At 38.7% G+C, this 22071-nt stretch overlaps 1 protein-coding gene and 1 pseudogene across 4 annotated transcripts; one reads left to right on the top strand and one right to left on the bottom strand.

Moving 5' to 3' along the window:
• LOC110804599 (uncharacterized) overlaps positions 1 to 15079 on the top strand; it is a 31991-nt pseudogene extending 16912 nt beyond the window's left edge.
• On the bottom strand, positions 15001 to 21700 carry LOC110804602 (probable inactive heme oxygenase 2, chloroplastic). Of its 4 annotated transcripts, XR_002537774.2 has the most exons (6): positions 21071 to 21700; positions 17687 to 17910; positions 16480 to 16587; positions 16275 to 16371; positions 15885 to 15999; positions 15298 to 15807 (listed from the first exon to the last, which is right to left on the bottom strand). XR_002537774.2 is itself a non-coding variant. In XM_056830438.1 (5 exons), the coding sequence occupies exons 1-4, from the start codon at positions 21633 to 21635 to the stop codon at positions 16276 to 16278; spliced, it is 993 nt and encodes a 330-aa protein (XP_056686416.1). In that variant the 5' UTR covers positions 21636 to 21700; the 3' UTR covers positions 15001 to 15289; position 16275. The 4 variants fall into 4 exon arrangements, 3 of the variants coding, with proteins under 3 accessions (XP_056686416.1, XP_021865901.1, XP_056686415.1); XM_056830438.1 differs by lacking the exons at positions 15298 to 15807; positions 15885 to 15999 and adding an exon at positions 15001 to 15289; XM_022010209.2 differs by lacking the exon at positions 15885 to 15999.
• Between the last annotated feature and the right edge of the window lie 371 nt (positions 21701 to 22071).

Raw genomic sequence — 22071 nt, 5'->3', positions numbered from 1 at the left:
TAACTTCACTGGATATCACAAAAAAAAAAAAAAAAAAAAAAATTATTATTATTTATATTTTAGTTACGTTTTTCCTTGTTTTTATTTATAAAACTTCTCTTCATGAATGGACTAACCATCAGACTCAGATTGCAAAATCCAGCTGTGTGCATTACCACAGCCACGTCTGCACACTATTAAGGTAATCGCACTTGTTTCCAATACCTGCTTTCAATTCGAGGTCTAAGTGGGAATACTAAAAATGAATGGAAAGCATTTAATTTGATTCATCGAATCTTACAAAAACTGGTGCATGCATTACTATTCCATTTTTATTCACTCCAACACGCTTCCCACACTCCGATTCCCAACACCAAAACTCTTCCCATTCTAATCATTCCGCCTATAAAAATCTTGGAACATCCCCTCCTTCTTATCAAATCCCCAATTTTAAAATTCAAAATTCACTTATCTCTCCTAGTAAATCGCAACAGCCTTCCCTATAAAATCATGACCCTCTACAAACTTCAATTCCCAAACCCTACAAATTCATGTTCCCCTTCTACACCCATCATCACCGTCATACCTCTTCAAACCATTCATCCCGAAACAATGCCTCCCAAACAACCAACTCCCAAACCACCAGCCACAAAATCAACTACAAAACTCACCACCAAACGAAAGTTGGTCTTGAAGAAGGAAGTCGCTGCTTTGACTCAGGGGGAACCTCATGTTCCAGCTGAGAAGAAGGTAAAACTCGAACCCACAAAATTCTTCTATTTTCCCCCCGATCGCATGCTCCCTGGTCTTAGCATAGATTTTGGTTGGTGTCGGGAAATAGGGTTTGTAGAGTTGTTGGAGACGATCGAGTCTCAAGGTTGGACTTATCTTTTTGAGGTTTGTTCTAAAGCTTGCATGTATCCAGAAGCAATGGGGGAATTTTGCTCAAACTTTGTCAATCAAAAGGGGGTTTGTAGTTCTGAAGTTAATGGGAAGCAATTTAGCTTTGATGCTGAGAAATTGGGGTCTTGGTTCAAAGTCCCTGTGTTAGGAGAGGAAGTCTATCACAAGGGTAAGGGTCCAATTGAGCTCGGGGGTGCAACAATGAAGGAAGTTTACTCATATTTTGGTGGTCAAGGGAAGCACCCAAAAGCTCTCAACCAGTCTGTCCTCACTCCTTTTCAAAAGGTCCTTTTCAATGTGGTCCGACGAGGTATTGTTCCGCGTCATGACAAGCGTGCTTTGGCAAGCAGGTTAGATCTGATCTACATCTTTCTCCTAGAATCTCAGCGCCAAATAAACTTTCCTGTCGTTTTTATCTCCCATCTCACTCACTCCGTCTCCCAGAACAATATGATTGGGTATGGTTCTCTTCTTACCTTCATCATGAGAAAGGTTGGGGTTGACCTTACTCGTTACTCAGCTGAACCTCTTACTCCTGCCCATATCCTTAACAAAGCTTGCTTGAATGGGATTAGCCTGAGTGTAGTGGATGGAGTCGTCTGTGTTGGTAAGACAAATGTGGGAGATACTACACCTCAGGAAGAAGAGGGAGAAGAAGATGTCGATGAGGAGGAGGACTTCTCTGAGGAAGAGGGAGAGGTAGCCGTTCCGTGTCAAGACGAAGAGGGTCATTCTGAGGATGTGTCTCACAATGCGGGACCAACACAACAAAGTCCAAAACCATCTGCCTCACCTGTTCAGCAACCTCATCTCTCCCCTGTGTCCACTCAGCCTATTCGTCGTAGCAGCCGTCTCGCCAGTTCCTCCAAGGGCGCACCTCCGGTGTACCGGGTTGAGGAGTCTGACTCGGACAAGGAAGGGGAAACTCAGTCTGCTGCTCCCTCACCAGATGGCTCAATTCAGCTCCTCATGACCAAGGTAGATCAACTGCAGCTAGACAATATTGTTCTGATGTCTGCTGTCACATCTTTACAGGAGCTGATACACAAGATGCAGCAGGACCAGGCTGAGTTCTTCAATGACATGACGGAGCGCCTAGCTGACATGGTGATAGAAGAGGTGGCTCCTGCTGATGACGATGCACCCCAACCCTGACCCTGCTACAACCAGATCTTACCCCACCCCCTATAAATCTGCTATCTCAAAAACAATTTCATCTCTGATTGCTCTCTAAACAATTTTTTTTGGTTGGTTTTGATGCGCCAAGTTTATGACTAATGATCATTAGTGCGCTTTTCCTACGTTCTGATAGTTGACCCACATTGACTTGTAGAATTGGTTGCTTGTATTGTGCTCTTTGTTGCGTTTTCCTTGTTTTGCTTGCAGGGGTGCGGTCAAACTCGTTGACCGACTTGAGCTGCATGATGTCACTCTGCTTGGAAGGGTAATATAATTCACATATGTTCTTTCCTCTTCGTCGAGGAATCGTTTTTCCTAGCACCCTTTTTGATAATTCCAAAGGGGGAAGATATTAAGAGGGGCAACATGTGTTCAAAACTGTTGGTGTCTATACATAGGTTCGACACCTTAGTAACTCTTCTGTACCTGGCTAAGATTGATCTTGGTACTCGACTGTCAGGTTACATGTTCCATTCCTCAGTCATTCTTATATATTTTAATGTTATTAATCTGTAAGGTTGTCATCATCAAAAAGGGGGAAATTGTTGATTCCTGGGTTTTGATGATGACAAGCTTACACTCTACTGATTGTTAAATTAAGGATTGACAGGAGCAAGTCACTCTAAGCTAGGACAAGTACACAACAAGGCAAGAAGTGAAGCAGCGTGGAAATTAAGTCCAACCTCATGGAGAATACAAGTCTAAAGAGTATGGACGGATTGAATCATGGGCCAAGAAGAATGAAGCCCAGCAAGTCAATTAGAGTCCAGAAAGGTATAAGATCAGTAGAAGCAAATACAGCTTAGTATGGGAACAGAGTATTTCAAAGAGTCCTAGTTAAATCTTGAATCTAAAGAAAATCGGTTTTTGTTTTTCAAAAGATAAACATCAAGGATTAAAACTGATTTTACTATCCTACTTAAAGATATACTCTTAAGGTTTTTAAGTTGATTTACAACTCTCAGATTAGTAAAGATAGGATTTGTCTAAAACGCGCTTTTAGAGAAACTGTTTGCGAAAATCTATCTTTCGAAAAGAGTCCTAACTAGTGTAGGATTAGAATCTAGGGTAAAAGCTTGGATTCTTATAAATAGACCTTAAGATCTTCACAAAACTTTTATCAGACTTATTTACATCAACCGGAAGCTTTCAGGTATCACCCTTAAAGTCTTAATCTTTAAAAGAAGTCTGTTCCTGTTCCCATTTAGAGCAGTATTTGTTACGTGGTCTTGTATCTAGTATTTAGTGTTAAGTTTAATATTCTTTGATTTCAGTTTAAGTGTTTAGATTTTGTATGTTAAGCCTGAGTCAGGCTTACTTGAGCAAGAGAGAAGATCTCACAAGAGATATGTGAGGAGAAGCAGTTGAGGGACTGTTTCTGTAAGGGAAGGAACAACGAGGGGTTGTTCCTGGTCATCTGTAGTCAGAGGCGACTAACAGATTGTGGCCCGAGTAGATTAGGCTTGTAAAGAAACTGAGTTGTTTTGCCTAATTAGTGAATCTGTTTAAGTCCCCAAAAGGGGCCGTGGTTTTTTCCTCTCTATTGGGCCTAGAGAGTTTTCCACGCTAAATCTCGCTTGCATATTTTATTGTTTCTGTTCCTAGTAGTTTAATTTTTGTAAAACCATAAAATATCAATTCACCCCCCTCTTGAGGAACTCTGTGAAACTAACAAACAGGAATTAAAGGGAATGGGGTAGTGAAAGCGCCGGATATTTGCTTTATTTCTGGTAAACCTGTCATAGGATGCTGTTTTGAATATTAGGTCAAGTTAAGGTTCTCTTTTACCCAAAAAACAAAAAAGAATAAGGTTCCTTTTTGATAACATTTCCCTTAATCAACGTAATCATACCAAGTTACAGATTTGTCAATTTCAAAAAGGAACATTAACTATTGTGGAAGCTTAATCCTGGTAAATTGCAATAGAGTTTTCTATTTGGTTATTTTGAATACGCTGTTAAAGCCAAGTATATAATCTCAGTACAAGTTAGGTATGCTATCCTTCTTTTTGGTAAATTGAGTGGTTGTACCTAATTTGACTAAAATTAGACTTAACTCGACTTATTTTTGTTGAAAAGAACTTATCCATGTGTTAAATTGTTGAAATTTTTTGCTGAACTTATTTGAACTAAACTTATTGAACTTATTTGAACTAAACTTATTGAAGTTATTTGAACTAAACTTATTGAACTTATAGGAACATATCTGAACTTACTTTTGCTGAAATAAGTGAAAATTAGTTAAAACAAATAGACCCTTGATGTTTCCTCCCATCTTAAACATTTCATTGTGATTATAAGACTTATGCAATTGAGTAAGATAGTTCCTCCATCCGTAACTTCCGAGAAGAATGTAGTATTAGTCCTCTTACAACGCTATACCAGACTGAGACACATCCTTTGTTCCTTAAAGAATTTCACGCTCGGATTTCGAATTGATAAGTGATAGACTATATGTATTCTAGGATATAGTCAAAGCATATATTAGCATATTTAGCAAGTAAATAAATTAGAATAATAATCCCTAATTTACAGCAATTTAGTTCCTGTAATTAAGCCTTAGAATATGCTAACCGTTATTGTAACTCTTGTATATATTGATTAATGATTATCAATAATACTCACGGATGATTTCATCTTACATGGTATCAGACTAGGCATCCTCTTTAACCTAGCCGTCGTCCACCTTCTTCCTTCTTCTCTCAACCTCTTCCCATCTTCTCCCATGGCTGAGAAAAACACCTTTCACTCTGCCCTGGCTGTCACGAATGTGAAATCGTTGATCTCCATCCCCTTGGACCTTGAAACAGGTCAATATCATGAGTGGGCAACTCTATTTAAAGTCCAGGCAAGGATACACAATGTTCTCAACCACATCATACCCCCCACCGACGCCGATGAGCTCGCTGCATACACCGCCTCTAAGGCTGCTGATCCAAGTCTCTGGGACAGACTTGACGCTGCTGTATTGTAGTGGATTTATGCCACTGTGTCTCACGAGATCCTCACATTCGTTCTCGTTGTTGATGACGTAGCCGAACAAGCTTGGAACCGGGTTGCACAAATCTTTCAAGATAACAAGAATACGAGGGCGACGTATCTTGAAACCGAATTCACCACAACAAAACTGGTGAATTTCTCATCTGTCATTGCATATTACAACCGCCTACAATCCCTTGCAACTCAATTGGCGAATGTGGGGTCACCGGTTTCTGATCAACGCCTTGTGATGCGCCTGCTTGCTGGTTTGCCAGAGGAGTACTCGACCTTCGTCACCAACATTCAACAAAGGGATGTCCTCCCTAAATTTGCAGAAGCTTGTTCCCGTCTCAAGCTTCAGGACACCACCGCAAAGGAGAGGGCTCGCGATACTGGCTCCACCGCTCTCCTAGTGCATGATGATCCACCACCACCACCGCAGCCTGCCAATCATCACCATGGAGGTAACTCTAATAACAATGGTAGATATTACAATCATAACCGTGACAATCGTGGCAGGAACTCTAAGAATCGGGGTCGTGGTAACAATTCAAACAACAACCGTGGCAAAGGCAACCACGGCGGTGGCGCTGGTGGTGGCCAGCCGAACTCCCAGCAGCCGGCGGTGGTCCCGCAACAGCCTGCTCCATGGCCGTACGCACCATGGCAGTATGCACCTTGGGCAATGCCCCCTTGTCCTTACCCTACTACTGCATGGCAGCCACGCCCAACACGGCCCAACACTACTGGGATTCTAGGCCCAGCCCCACGTCCAACTCATGCACATCATGCATACTCCATGCAAGCCCCTCCATCGTCTGGATATGCACCAACTGATATTGAGGCCGCAATGCACACTTTCTCTCTTCACCAACCGGATGAAAATTGGTACATGGATACGGGGGCTACTTCTCACATGACTGCCAATACAGGTACTCTCACGTCTTATTTTAATTTGAGCAAAAATACTGGTATTGTTGTTGGTAATGGTCACACTATTCCAATTCGTGGTTATGGTCACACTTCCCTCACCCCGCCTAATCCCCCTTTACACCTCAAAAATGTCTTACATGCTCCTAAACTTATCAAAAACCTTATTTCCGTTCGTAAATTCACTAACGATAATAATGTTTCTGTTGAGTTTGATCCTCTTGGGTTTTCTGTGAAGGATTTACAGACGGGGAACCGCCTAATGAGATGTGAGAGCACCGGGGAATTATATCCTATTACTGCCACGAATAGGATATCATCACCATCCACTTTTCTTGCTGCTTCACCCAATTTATGGCACTCTCGTTTAGGGCATCCGGGCCATGCCATTCTTAATTCATTGCGTAGTGATGCATTGATTAAATGTAATAAAGCCGGACTTTCTTTTTGTACTTCTTGTCCTTTGGGAAAACACATTAAATTGCCATTTCATGATTTTATGTCATTTACTACAATGCCTTTTGATATTATTCACAGTGACTTATGGACGTCCCCCGTTTTAAGTTCAAACGGACACCGCTATTATGTCTTTTTCCTTGATGATTATAGTAATTTTCTATGGACCTTTCCCATTGCAAACAAGTCCCAAGCCTATACTATTTTCCTCTCATTTAAGGCATTAATCCGAACCCAATTTGAACGGGAAATTAAAAATATTCAATGTGATAACGGGCGGGAATTCGATAATGGACCATTTCATTCCTTTTGCACGGCCAATGGTTTGCAATTCAGGTTTTCATGCCCACATACCTCCTCTCAAAATGGTAAAGCGGAAAGAAAAATCAAGTCCATTAACAATATCGTGCGCACTCTTCTTGCTCATGCATCCATGCCCCCTTCCTTTTGGCATCATGCTCTACAAATGGCTACATATCTTCTTAATGTCCTCCCTACAAAAACTTTGAAGTACATATCCCAACCCAAGTTCTCTTCCAACGAACACCATCCTATTCACATTTACGGGTTTTTGGGTGTCTTTGCTATCCCCTTTTCCCATCCGCAACTATCAATAAGTTGCAAGCTCGTTCCACACCGTGTGTTTTCTTGGGTTATCCGCAAAATCATCGAGGGTACAAGTGTTATGATTTATCAAGTAAGAAAATAATTATTTCAAGGCATGTCATTTTTGATGAAAATCAATTCCCATTTTCTAACTTGAATAAACCACCGAACACTTCCTATGATTTCTTGGACCATTACCTGCCTCCTTACCTTGTGCATCACCTGACCTCTTCCAGTCAGCCCACAACAGAACCGCGGGCCCAAACAATGCCCCACCAAAATACCCAAACACCCCCCCCACACACAGACCAGGTCGCGGCCCAGTCAGCACCTAGAACTACTGCTGTGCAGCCGGTCCAATCCACTACAAACATCAATGCCCCTCCAGCAACCCGCCAACCCCCTTCTCCCACTGGCCCACCTACTGCCGGCCCATTACCACACACCCATACTCAGCAGCCCACCAGAATGGCCACAAGAAGCCAACATGGGATATACAAACCCAAAAGGCCATTCAATTTGAGCACTTTCACTAGCACATCTATTTCGCCAATTCCGCGAAATCCCGTTAGTGCTCTTAATGACCCGAATTGGAAAGCTGCCATGGTTGATGAATATGATGCTCTAATTAAAAATAAGACGTGGGAATTAGTACCTCGTCCTAATAATGTGAATCTTATTCGTTCTATGTGGATTTTTCGGCATAAAAAGAAATCTGATGGTTCTTTTGAGCGGCATAAAGCCCGTCTTGTAGGTGATGGCAGGTCTCAACAGGTTGGAGTGGATTGTGACGAAACTTTTAGCCCGGTAGTCAAACCGGCAACTATTCGGGCCGCATTGAGTATAGCACTGTCACATTCGTGGCCCATACATCAGTTGGATGTCAAGAATGCCTTCCTTCATGGCAATCTTAATGAGACAGTTTATATGCATCAACCCATGGGTTTTCGGGATCCGAATTACCCAAATCATGAGTGCCTATTGAGGAAATCGTTGTATGGACTCAAGCAAGCCCCACGTGCCTGGTATCAACGGTTTGGTGACTATGTTTTCACCATTGGCTTCACCCATAGCCGAGCTGATCACTCACTTTTTATATATTCTCGTGGTTCTGACATTGCTTATATTCTGCTATATGTTGATGATATCATTCTCACAGCTTCTTCAGATGCTCTCAGAAAATCCATCATGTCTCTTCTCAGTGCAGAATTTGCAATGAAGGACTTAGGTCCTGCTACTTCTTGGGTATTGCTGTTACCCGCACTTCAGGTGACTTGTTTCTCTCTCAGAAGAACTATGCAGCAGATATTATTGAGCGTGCCGGCATGACTTCCTGCAAACCCAGTCACACTCCCGTAGACACCAAGGCCAAGCTTGGTGCCTCGGCTGGGCCATCTTATGGGGATCCTACACACTACAGGCAACTAGCAGGTGCATTGCAGTATCTCACATTTACCAGGCCGGACATCTCTTATGCTGTTCAACAGGTGTGTTTGCACATGCACGATCCGAGAGTCGAGCATATGAATGCTCTCAAGCGCATATTCCGCTACATTCAAGGTACTATTGATCTTGGCCTTCATCTGTACAAGTCTTCTATTGCATCCCTAGTCTCTTATACAGATGCAGATTGGGGTGGGTGTCCAGACACTCGTCGTTCCACATCAGGTTACTGTGTTTTTCTTGGTGATAATCTGTTGTCATGGTCCTCCAAAAGGCAACCTACATTGTCTAAATCAAGTGCCGAAGCAGAATATCGTGGTGTGGCAAATGTCGTCTCTGAATCTTGTTGGCTTCGAAACTTACTTTTGGAGCTCCATTGTCCCATCCGGAAAGCAACATTAGTTTATTGTGATAATGTTAGTGCCATCTATCTCTCCGGTAACCCAGTTCAACACCAACGCACTAAACATATTGAGATGGACATACACTTCGTACGTGAAAAAGTAGCTCGTGGAGAAGTTCGTGTTCTTCACGTACCGTCCCGTTACCAAATTGCAGACATACTTACCAAAGGCCTTCCGCGCGTACTTTTTGATGATTTCCGGGACAGTCTAAGCGTACGAAAACCTCCCGCTTTGACTGCGGGGGAGTGATAGACTATATGTATTCTAGGATATAGTCAAAGCATATATTAGCATATTTAGCAAGTAAATAAATTAGAATAATAATCCCTAATTTACAGCAATTTAGTTCCTGTAATTAAGCCTTAGAATATGCTAACCGTTATTGTAACTCTTGTATATATTGATTGATGATTATCAATAATACTCACGGATGATTTCATCTTACAATAAGTACTCCATTAGGAGTCTTTGTGACAGTAAATTTACGTGTCCAAAGGTTTGAGTTACAAACTTTTTCGATGTGACGATGTGTTAGCCGTCCAAAGGTTCGATTTACCAACTCTTTTGATGTGGTTTAAAATCAGTTTAGGGACGGACAACTGATAGCCTGATACCTAATCCGATTGAATAGCTAATAGAAACGAATTTAGTTGCTAGTGTGTACCAGCATAAGGAGGTAGCATTGTTTTGATAGTTCTCATTGAGTCATGCCTCCTATTTTCTGCACCATGTAATAGTAGCCCAGGTTAGATCACTACGCTCCATTATTAATATGTGCAAAGTCTGAGTTATCCGTAAGGTACGTTTTTTTTAGTTGCAACCTTTCTATTTTTGATAACTTTACCTACTTGACTTTACCAAACTACCCTCATCCATATTCAGTAATCCACCTTTTCCTCTAATTTTTTTGAATATGAGGGTATGAATGTAATTTACTATTTATCCACTTGCATTGCAAAAATTGGATTCAATAGTAAAGATCAACAAGTGTTAATTACTTGTATGTATTTCTTTTGGTCTATGAGTGATTGAGTGTTTTCCCAAAACCTAAGCAAACTTTGAAGAGGGTGTCGGAGAGTGATATGAGTTTATAAGTAAACTTGTGGATTAAGAAAGGTATAGCGTTGGATAGGGTGAAGTGGAGGGAGAGAATGTATGCCGATGACTATATAAGACTTTCGTGGCAAAGTTCAGAGAAATAGAAAATAAAATATATTAGATTTTGCTTTCCTCCATTCTTTGGAAAACAAACAAACAACAACAACAAAGTCTTAGCCCAAAAATGATTTGGGGTCGGCTAGCATGAACCATCATAGGGAACCGCCCGTGAATACGAATCAAGAAAAATAAAGGTTATGGTAAAGAAAGTAAACAAACAAAAAATAAAAAAATAGAGAAAGTGAAGATGAGGTAGTGAAATAAGAAAAACAAGGGACACGAAAACAGTGTTGGTTCAAAGAAGAAACACAATTTGAAAACACAACTTGAAAACATTTAAATATATAAATAAAAAAAACAAGCAATGAAAAAGGAGAACAACAAATGTAAAAGTTTGACAAAACCTTAAGAAAAGTTTGTTGTTGTTTTATTTTTGCAAACCTTAATATGTATTTTCACCCCACCCTGCCCCTTTTTCAATCTGACTAGTTGTCGGACCGCGCATTACCTAAGATATTGAAATCAATCAGCAAATAAGTAGAGCGATGAGGGAAAAAGACCGACAAAAGAAACTTAACCAAAAAAAATATAACAATTAGACAACGATTACATGATTCAACAATAGTTATGTAAATATGTTAGGGTTGAATGGTGTATAGCTTAGAAGCTAGCATGCTATAATATGCTATATATGTATAAGAAAAAGAGAAAGAAAAGCAAAGTAAAAGAAATAGGCAAAAAAAAGCAAGTATTACTTATGATTAGTGAATATCATGGATTCCCTCCTTATGAATAGTGAATGTCAAGAATTCTCACCCATATCACTATTGATAAGCATAGTACTCTAAACACATGTATTTTAAAGGTTTGGGGTTACCATTAATGTTGCATGCATTGTTTTTTTTTCTGTGTAAATCTCACTTGTTATTGGGAAGAATTCAAAGTTTCTCTTTTTATAACGTCTAAACATAGCAATGTGATTTACCATTTGAAACAAAGTTATTATAATTATTGTTGTTGATAGACTTTGGTTTTTAATAATAAGGCAGCAATGAGCACTGTTCAAGAAGCAGAGCAAGGAGATCCTCTATATGATCATTTTAAGGAAAAGGGTGAGTTTTGGTTTGACTTCATGGTGGATACTGGTGATGGGGGGAACTCAACATATTCTGTTGCACGACTACTTGCTCAACCTGAACTTTATCTTAATGACGGCGACTCTGTCCACGTGGAAATTTACTCCTTATTGGAGGGGATCTTGCGTAAGTTCATCAATTATTTTCATCATATGTTTTTAATACCTGTGCGTATAGCTATACTAATCACTTAGGCTTAAACTCATCATAAATTTTCTCTTGTACTCCCCAATATTACATGGGAATAACTATGAACTCTATTGGTGGTAACACATGTTTCCTCGAAGCTTCATTTAAACTAAGGGACTCTCCATGTTTTTTTGATACGAATGAGCCATAAGGGCAATATAAATTACAAATGGGGGTGGGGGATTCGAACCTGAGACCTATCGTAAACAAGCCCTCAGTCTTAACCATGAGCCATAAGGGACTCTCCATGTGAGAACAATGTAATGAGAGTACAAAGTGGGGAGTGATGAGAAAAATAATGCAAGTGAACTCAAAGAGGATTATGTTGCTGCTATTTGTTGTAACAAACTTTGTCCCAAATTATTCACTTATCATAGTACATAATTTCAGGAGATAAGTTAATTACTTTAATAAAAAAAGGTTGATGTGAATCATGTGATTGTTGGTGGGGGTATCTTTTGTATTTAATGAGAGGGAGTGTGAGATCTTAACTAAAGTAGTGCGGAAAAGAGAAGTAATAAAAAAAATAGTGGACCATTTCCATTTTTATAAATGGCCAAACTAATTTGGGACAAATAAACATTGATAGCGAGCAAACTAATTTGAGGCTGGGGAAATACACCTTCTATTTTTGAGTAATGTGGTGAAATTTTGGATCTAACTTGTTTTTGTTACAGATACCCCAATCCATCCGAATACAACTACGAGAAGCGCTTCTTTGGCCCCTTCAAATATGCATTCCCGCCTCCTTCCTGGTTTAGTGAAAAGCATATAGCTGTAAAGAAGCCAGAATTACCATGTGGTGTATCTGATTTAGAACATTATGATGGTCCTCAATGTTTCTTAATCCCTGGAAATCATGGTTTGTGCTGACTCTTCTTAAGATTATGTACTCCCTCTGCATTTTAATATGAGTTATACTTTGACTGGCACAATGTTTTAGGAGGTTTGTGTTGAATTTAATAGACTAATTGCAAGCGGGGTAGTGAGTTAATTATTTTTTAAGAAATTAATAGTGGATGAATTATTTTTTGTGGGAAAAAGAGGATGTGAGTAAGTGTAGGGACCATGGGAGGGAAAGAAAGATTAATATAATTGGGAGCTGAGTGGGGATCATAAACTAGGAGAAAAGCATACCAAAAACAGAAAGTGTAACTCATATTAAAATACGACCGCTTTTAGAAAGTGTAACTCATATTAAAATACGGTGGCTTTTAGAAACTGTAAATCATATTAAAATACGGAGGTAGTATAAGATAACTTGGAATTATCCCTAGATTTCATGGGATCATGGTACAATATTATTCATAGTCTTCTTTGCATCTTAATTTATTAAACTTGTTCGTTTTAGGTAAGTAAGATAATGTTTCTTTCACAGATTGGTTTGATGGCCTACACACTTTCATGAGATACATATGCCATAAGAGCTGGTTTGGTGGATGGCTTAGTGGGATACATTCATCTAGATGCAACAGACCAAAGACTTAGGAGCAGAAGAAACAAAGACTGAATCCTTTGTTTGAAGCCACTGTTGAATAGACTGAATAGAAACAAACAAAAATATTTACATTTGGGCTATATTGGGGTATCTAATTGTTCTATTACCTTGATGGTTGGACCTTTAAAATGTTTAATGTAGTCTGTTTGTCATTTGTCATTTGTCAAATTAATTGGTACAAGACTTGAATTCCTCCCTTAAACACGGACATTTTGAATAGAGATGCTTACCATCATCTCAACTCTACATCTTTTTGTTGAATTTGATGGTAACTCGTCCTTTAATTTTGATTTTGATTTTGATTTTGATTTTGATTTTGATTTTGATTTTGATTTTGATTTTGATTTTGATTTGTTGGAAGTTTGGTACTCCATTCTGGAGTTTCTGTACTTAATTGTTACTAAATGTCCTCTACACCTTGCAATTGATTAGGTTGAAGAAAATGACAATGTAATTATTATGACACATGAACCAAATTGGCTTCTGGATTGGTATTGGAGTCATTCTTCTGGAATCAACGTGGAACACTTAATCCGTGACCATCTAAAAGGAAGGTGCAAGCTCCGTATGGCTGGTGATTTGCATCATTATATGCGTCATACCTATGTCCCATCTGATAAACCTGTTTATGTGCACAACCTTCTTGTAAATGGTTTTGCATCCCACCCACACCTTGAGTGGTTTTAGAAAATTTTACGATACCCAATAGGAGATGAAGGCTGCATATCCTTCATATATAATTTTCTTTTGTCCTTTTTGTGACTCGTATAACTACTCTTACGTTATCTGATTGTAACATTTTCATTTTGGCAGATAGCTTTAGGAAATATATTGATACCTCTACCACTTTGTATAGATTATGTCTGATAAATTTATCCAGTCTTGGTTCTGACATTTTATATCATTCTTATTTAGTGTCAGCTTAATCATATCTTGCGTGAAGATTCATTGTCTGGTCATCTGAGAAGTTTCTTTACCACTGTATTGGATTCTTTATCGTATGTGCTGGAGCCTGGAGCCTGGAGCCTGGAGCCTGGAGCCTGGAGCCTGGAGCCTGGAGCCTGGAGCCTGAGCACTCTTACGTGTCTTTCATAGGGACTCTGCTGTTGTTGATAACGGCTATATCTTTTGTCCCAACGAAATTCTCACGTAAGAGCTAGGCGGATAGTCATAGGAACTCTTCATTTTTTTTTATTAATGTTAACTGCAGGGTATCACACATTATATGAGTGGTACAGACAAATGGAGAGAGAGCATTTTCCTGACCCAACTGGCCTTCGAGAACGTATTGAACAATGGACTTATGGTCTTTATCCAGCATGCATTAAGTATTTGATGTTTGCCTTTGATGTTCCGGAGGCGGAGGTACAATTCTCTGAATACTTGAAAAAGAATGTAACTTTTATATATTGCCTAGGCTGAAGCTATTATAAAAATAAAAAAACAGGTGATGGCTGTGACAAGGAGCAACATCTGCAAGATTGGGATACAGTCTCTGTCGAGAGGTTACTCCGTTGCCCTGGTCCACGCTAAGTTTATATTAGTGTAAATACTGTTTTTGTGTATTACTGGGTGTTCTCAACCCCTGTCGTATCTTTGGTATTTGGAAGTTACTTGTACATTTGCATCAATTGGCTTCACATACATTTTGATGAAGCCTTCTCCTCCCTGCGTATTGCAATTTGCAAACTACAAGTCATTTACTCGCTTTCACATTCACTGTAATGGTGACTTGGAAGTCTTTACCTTAGCTGTTGATAAGGTATATAGCTTATTGCAAGGACGTCGTTGAATTTCTTTGTAATTTTGTTTAAGGAGGATTTCCTTAAAATGATCTTCTGGTTACACTATACAGGTTCCAAAGAAATGGAAATTGGATCCGAAATGGGATGGAGAGCCACAAGCATCGCAGGAATTCAACTACAATGGAAAGAACCCAAGCAAATGGACTGCCACTATTAAACACCAGGATCCATTATCTACAGTAAAGATTGTAGACAAATTTGTTATCAGGAGGACTGAATAATGGACCAGTAGGACGGACATTGTTAACATATTAGGTTTAATATAAGTAACAGGTAAATAGCTTTGTGTATATAATGTTGTATGGTTTAATTTGAAAGTTTCCTGCATATCAGCTGTTGTATTTACTTGAATATCATATATAGGTTTGAGAGAAATGAAATCATTGGCTTGTTTGAAATGTATTAAGAATGTATACACACTGCTCTCTCTCAATGTAAACAACATGTGTTTGGCAAATACTATCTATAATCAGCATGGAGGAACCTGCCACTGCCATATGATGGTTTTCTTCAATTCATCCCAGTTCTCAACTTGGTTTGCCAACGGCCCTCTATGTATTTTAACTTAAGTCCAACAGCATAAGAATTCTCAATTCAGAAAACACCGAAAATAGCCACAAATGCACTGGAGCATCAGTTTTTAGGATCCCATGTAAAATGAACCAACAGTTTTGTATGAGAAACAAATTTAAAAGATTTAACAGACATAAGTTACAGTCTTTTCTTATAGTTCCACCTTTCACTAAAATATTTATCTGATTTACAATGAGCTTCTCATGAATTTACATCAAGTAGTGAACATGGTTTATCCTAGGGCAATCATATCATTCTTCAAAGTCACTGGTGACAATAGCTCGGTGTCTGCTTGACTGGATCTCAGTAAAGCAGGCCTTTCACAGGTCTAATGGAATCTTTTTCAACAAAATAAGCAAAGTCTATTCTGGCAAAGAGAGAGGCAAAGCTATGTCAAGTTTGTGAATCATATTCGACTTTCTAGAAGCTTTTGTACACAAATTTCCTGCAAGTACCAACAGCAAGCTCACTTTCCCATCCTTAATTTGTAGAAGAAACTGCTTTCCATGAGAAGCATCAAGGAATCAGGGACGGGGTAGGTTGGAATAAGGAAATGTTGGGACATTTTACCTGTTTAACATTAACAAAATTTATTCTTCATCTTCCTATATGTGACAGTAAGCTAGATAAGGAGAATATTAACACACATTACTGGAGATCATCTATACTACAAGCAGAATGCTACACGCCTTCGCTGAAAGGTTCTAATCCACATCAAGCTGCTATTCACACTCTTTACTCTAATTTTGGCTTCTAATCACACTGTATGAGATGAAAATGTAAAAATTAAAAATTAAAAAAAACGCAGTTCGACAAGTAAGAAGTACACACATTCAACATGGGACAGGAATTGGTACAAGATATGCTAATTATCTGTTTCAGGAAAACACTGTAGTCCAGGTACTTCCAACAGAATGGACTCACTAAAACAAGCCTGCCCTAAAACCAATGTCCTTCAATAAGAAACGGAAATGACAATTAAAAATTTAAAACCAATGTTAGCTTACAATAGAAAAATGAAGGTCATTTCAGCTTACCTTATATGAGGATGATTAAGCGCACAATCTGTCCTAGGTACCTAAATGATTTAGTTGCCTCTTTTAAGCATTTGTTTTTGTCATCACGAGACCAATGCTGCAAAATATATGCATAACGATCCTCCTCAAGTGAGTTCAAACTGGCAAAACACAATAGCACAAAGCAATTGAAGGACACCAAATGTGATATATCTCAGGTACCCACCTCACCAAGCCTGTTAAGCTTATCTCTAACTTCTTTCAGGGACTCTTGCTTATCTCCATCCCAGTTAAAGAACTCCAATTGTCTTCCCTTTAAAATTGTATCAGCAACCTGATGAAGATTAAAACGTGAGGAAGTTCCAAGTTTGTAATTAACATAAGTTCCTGCTTGGGTAGTTTTGATGGCTTTGGGTGACAGCCAAGTAGAAAGCACACTATGAAGATGAGTAAACAAAAGACGTGTCACAAAATGGTCAAATTATTTGACAAAACACAAGTAAAGATAGGTCAAACAACAATAAAAATCCAGATCAAGAAGCTACTTCATAGAAGTTTGTTGCACTTGCGTGCCATTAGCAGTAGGAAGTGGACATGCTTCTCCAACACTAATTCTTGTCCCACCCCAATTCTAGTCTACTATTTAAGGCACAAGAACTTGACCAGAACAGAAGCACATCAGCATGGAACCTGCTGTTGACAGGACCGGAGAGTTTACAGATATACACAAACTTTTGTTTTACTGGTGTTGGAATTGAAATCTACAAAAAGCCTCAAGTAGTCAAACAATTTTATACTTCCTTCGATCTTTACTCGCAATGTTTGTCACTTTCACGCATGTCAATGCACAACTTTGATCATTAATATCATTAATTCTCTTTAAGCAAAAATTATAAAAAGTTAATATTTTGAAAATACACATTAAGACGAATCTAACCAGATCAGACATGACTATGTTTTATCTTACGTATAAATCACCAACAATGGTTAAAGTATAATATGTGAATAGTGTAGAAATCACAAACGTTGCGAGTATTAAAAATCGGAGGAAGTATCAAGTATTAAAAGCATTTTAATTTACCGATGCATACAAAAGAAAATAGCACAGTAAGTACATATTGCATGAAGCTTGCCTTTTGTCCGGGAGTGAATAGAAATAGCCAGTATCAATGAGACGATATACAGCTCCTATAGTATCTCATTGACAATGGCATTGGAACACTACTATGTAAAGTGCAAAGATGCAATAAGTCAGGATTCATGAATAAATCAACTCTACCAATCTAACACTCACAAACACTACATATACTTTTCATTACAGACCACCAGGTCCACCAATATGTAAAGTTTCACAGGACGATATAGACAGCCTATTCAGCTTGCATACAATCCATGAGTCTTTTGCACGGTAATAAACAAAGAAAGCAACCCACCTTCTTCGCTATCACTTGCCCACCAGCAATGTGTGAAAAGTAGACATTGTAAAAATGGGAGAGAAATAATGGGGCACTCGATTCTGCAAGCTCCTTCAAATATGAAACATAAGAAACTCCGGGATTGCTGGGCTCCGGAATCACCATACCTTGTTGGCTGAACCATTCCAGGTCCCTAGCCAAACTCTCTGATCTTTCTAATCCTGTTCTCCTGAAGTATGCATCTGTTCACCAATAGCCATGAAATCCATATTAAAGACTAGAAAAATAGACTAGGAGCACAATAATTTTAGCTCATAGTCATTCCATATTGTCATATAGTCTTCAAATATAACAGGTTGATTATTACAAAGCAGCTAAAACATGGAAACCTAGCTTCTCTCTGGTACAATTATTCCTAGTACAATGCAATGCAACAGCACTTCAGCCACACCTTGTTTTTACATACCACTTGTTGGATCTACTTACAGGGAGCATTTTGGAGGTTATTTGGCATGAAACAGGCTAGACTATTACTGAACTACAAAAGCACTGAACCACTCCACAGAATATAGACGGCCCATGGGGGGGGGGGGGGGGGGAGAAAAAAAGGACTTTGGTCCTCCTAGGACATTCACTTGAAAAAGACTGGTGTTGCTGAGATAAGAATTGCTTACAAGAAAAAAATGCAAGTATAGATGAAAGATTTTGAACAAAAGAGGCAGAATATAGACAACTATATTACAGTGGCTAATAAGATAAAAAAAAAAAAAGGACAAACGTGCAATGAAAGAAGGATATCATAAAATTATTAGGGAGACCTACTAACAGTTGTAACCAATGGTCAAGAAAACAGTAACTGTGAGTCATATGCAATCTATGCATGGGTCTGTTTTGCTTTTCCCCTGTGAACTACAATTCAAAAACCCTGTAGATAGGTATAGTGATACACTGTTGAACTAGTCTACAAAAACTAGTTAGCATATTTTCACACCTTTCGTGTAGGCATGTACTAAAACAAACCATCAATACTATAATACCATGAATCAGGTAACATCACAGGTGTTAATAACTGAAACAGACAATCTATCTAATTTATCTCAGCATCCTAGTACTTTACAATGTCAGTTCTAGTATTCCCTGATTTCCCTCTTCCCCTCCTAACAAGGGTAAGGGTTTAAGGACCACCTGTTAATCCCATTAGTGCAAACCTTGTTTATTCTAGTTGTCTCAAGTCTTCCAATCCACACATAAAGGGTAAAAAGCTGCAGGTTTCATGACGACTATGACGTGTAAATTATTACATAGACGGATCAGATGACTTTTGACCTTCCCCTCCAAAAGATAGGTAAAAGTGACCATGACTATTCTACTAGATGCCAATTTCTTGACAAGATTGACAACCCTTATGATGTCACCAAGAAAATTAAGGTTCACGTTTCTAATTTCAGTAGAAAACATGACCCTACTGCTCTTGTTGATGAAGTTGAACACAATGATGGAAAATTTTGAAATTTATAGCACGACATATATTCATAGTGTACTGTGATGGAATGAAACTAGCTAGTTTTTCCAAGCAGTAGAAAGAAAGCATCCAAAGAAATTGAACAAAGAGGTTTGCCCAAAACTTTATGGAAAAAGTAAACATAAAACAATAGTAAATATTGGCCTTCTTTCTATAAGAGAGAATGAGGGGTATTGTGAATGATATGTTCAACTTGACAGAATCCACTTGACAATGACATGATGCGAAAATGATTTTCAGAGCAGAGGTGACATTCTTCTTTTACATTCTTCCATAAAGTTCTTGAACTTGCGATCTCTCACATGCAAGTTAATGACCTTACCACCAAAACGAATAAGGATTTTCAACTAACTAGATGATGGCATCTTATATTATTTACAAGGTGTAAAAACTGGAGAATACCTACAGTAATCACTACCATTAAGCAATTGTCATTAGGTCAACCGCAAACCTTATCCCCTTCCAGGTTCCCACCTCCCATTCCCCCTCACAACCACAAATACCACTTAGTCTCCACAAAACAAATCGCCACACCCCACCACGGCCACCAGCCACCTGTATCCCAACTGTATCTTGATGGCTATTCCGGCTGATCACCATTACTACTATTTTGTTAGCCTCTAACCTCGAGAACACATTATTCTCCACCATGACTATACACTATTTAACTCATGGTTAAACACTTGTTCTCTAATATTTTGTGTTGTGTCATAATTATGCTGAGAAGGGTCATTGAACTTCTCAATGCTCACCTTATTCCCGCTTCATAGGATTAGAAGCCGAAGAATCAAAACCATTTATTGACTAGACTGTAGAACCTGTAATTGGTGACAGAGCCAAGGTGATCAAACAGATATGGGTAACGTGAATGTCACGACATGTATTCTGAACACTATCATCCTCAAGAGTCAAGACTAACATACAATAAATTCTTTGCTGGATCATAAATAACGGCAGTTCCACAAGGACCATAACTGTTAATTGTAAGTCTGCTGTTAAAGTATTAGACTTCTGAACATGAAGCCTAAATCTAATCCTTTTTTTTTTTTATCAAAGTAACTAGCAAGTTGGTAAGACATGTCTAGAAAAATCTAGAGATGTGAAGTTCCTCTTCAATTAGAAGATCACTCCTGAAATATATGATGCAATGTTTTGCCTATGGGTGCAGCTCATATCTTACACAAGTGTCCTTGAGTTCCAATTTAACAGGAATTCAATTTATCACATTAAGGACAATCCTAAATTTTCCATTTCTAAGGCTCCAACTTTGCATCTTTTATCAACCAACGAAGTGGGAGTTTAGTCTGACACACAAACATGTTGCTAGCAAGGGCATCCTACTTCATACGAGATACCCTCAAACCTTACTAAGCTTCTTGATGAGCTTCAAAAGATTTAACAATAGGGTTGGCATGAATGAGAGATGTCCAGTCAAGCATACCAAAGAGTACATCACACGATATCCAATTGACATCAGCAAATTCCAGACAAATTCAGATAAGTTCATATAAGTCAAAATAAGTTGAATACAACACACCATCAAATTACAAATAATAGGCAGCCATACTGATAAACTTTACCAAGTAATCTACCCAGTGAATCATATTCATAATAGTATCCATAGAGTCTTAGTTCAAATTCAAAATACAAACAAGAGTAAGTAGCAAATCCAATAAACTTCACCAAGTAGCAGCCAATTAAATCCAATATCCTCAGTCTTAACTAAAATTACAAATAGTGTAGGCAATCACTCCACAAAATCTTAACACAACCTACAAGCAAAGTTAGGTATCCAATTTAATCCAACATGAACTCACACTACAAACAAGAGTAAGTAGCTATATAATTGCATGTTGTTAAATAAAAGTTCGAAAACTCACACGACACGTCGTTTGAATCCTCGACAACAGTTTCTATCGTTTCGAACACTAGCTTACTATCAACCAAATACTTGAGAAAACCTTCAACACTAGGCTCCCAACACTCATCAGACTCCTCCCCATCATCTGAGTCCTCCTCATTTGACGTCGAAGAAGATGACTTAAAAGACCCTTTATCATTGCGAAGCTTCATGGCAACAAACCTCATTTCTTCAGTAATCCCTTTACTCTCACCAGGATACTCTTTCCTGTACCTCTTCCTCTTCTTCAGCACTGGTGGAGGTAACCCTCCATTCGAACACGATGTCGTTGCGAGAAATGGGTTTGATTCTTTGTCCTCAATTTGTTCTTCTTCTTCTTCAGTATCTGATTCTGAAGATGATGTTGTGAATGTGGGAATGGATGTTTCGGAGTAGGAGCAACTTAGTTTAACGGATAATTTATTAAATTTTATTGGGGTTTTGAGAAATCGGGACTGGGTGAGAGTATTGAGGGGGTTTCGGTTTAGTGTTGATAATGGGGGAGTGATATGGTTTGAGGAGAGAGAAACTGACATTGTCGCCATTGTTTAGTGTGTTAATGGCGGTGAAGTTTCTTTATTTTTAGATTGCTCTCTTTTTTCGTGGTTTATTCCAAATAAAAATAAATACTTTCTCCCTACGCAAATTTTGTATTAGACCGCCTAATAAAAAGGACTGATTTATTAGCTCCACTGAGGAAATCTTGTCATAACGGCTTACGTTCAAATTGGATACAAGTACCATTTTAATAATATAAACAGGTTAAATATAAAGGAAAAGTGTAAAAGAAATTATGGAAAGGTACTTTTTCACCCTAATGGGGAACGGGGTGTGGGGAAATTTGTGGGCGGAAAACTTGGTGGGAAATTTTCGTCAAATCGCTGAAGAAAATACACAGAAAAGTTGGAGGAAATTTTTTACACAGAAATCCTTCGATTCAAACCTAAGGGTTCTTCCTTCCACAAGAGAGAGAAATAAACA

This window comes from Spinacia oleracea, chromosome 5 (genome assembly GCF_020520425.1).
Source record: "Spinacia oleracea cultivar Varoflay chromosome 5, BTI_SOV_V1, whole genome shotgun sequence".
NCBI lineage: Eukaryota > Viridiplantae > Streptophyta > Magnoliopsida > Caryophyllales > Amaranthaceae > Spinacia > Spinacia oleracea.
This window is presented reverse-complemented; position numbering and strand designations above follow the sequence as displayed.

Bases quoted from the DNA above. Each gene is read 5' to 3' on its own strand.
- LOC110804602 (XM_056830438.1), bottom strand. From the start codon at position 21,635: ATGGCGACAATGTCAGTTTCTCTCTCCTCAAACCATATCACTCCCCCA. The intron at 17,911-21,070 runs GTGAGTTTTCGA...ATTGGTGAACAG, and splicing joins GGATTCAAACGACGTGTCGT to ATGCATACTTCAGGAGAACA. The intron at 16,372-16,479 runs GTGGGTACCTGA...TATATTTTGCAG, and splicing joins AGCTTAACAGGCTTGGTGAG to CATTGGTCTCGTGATGACAA.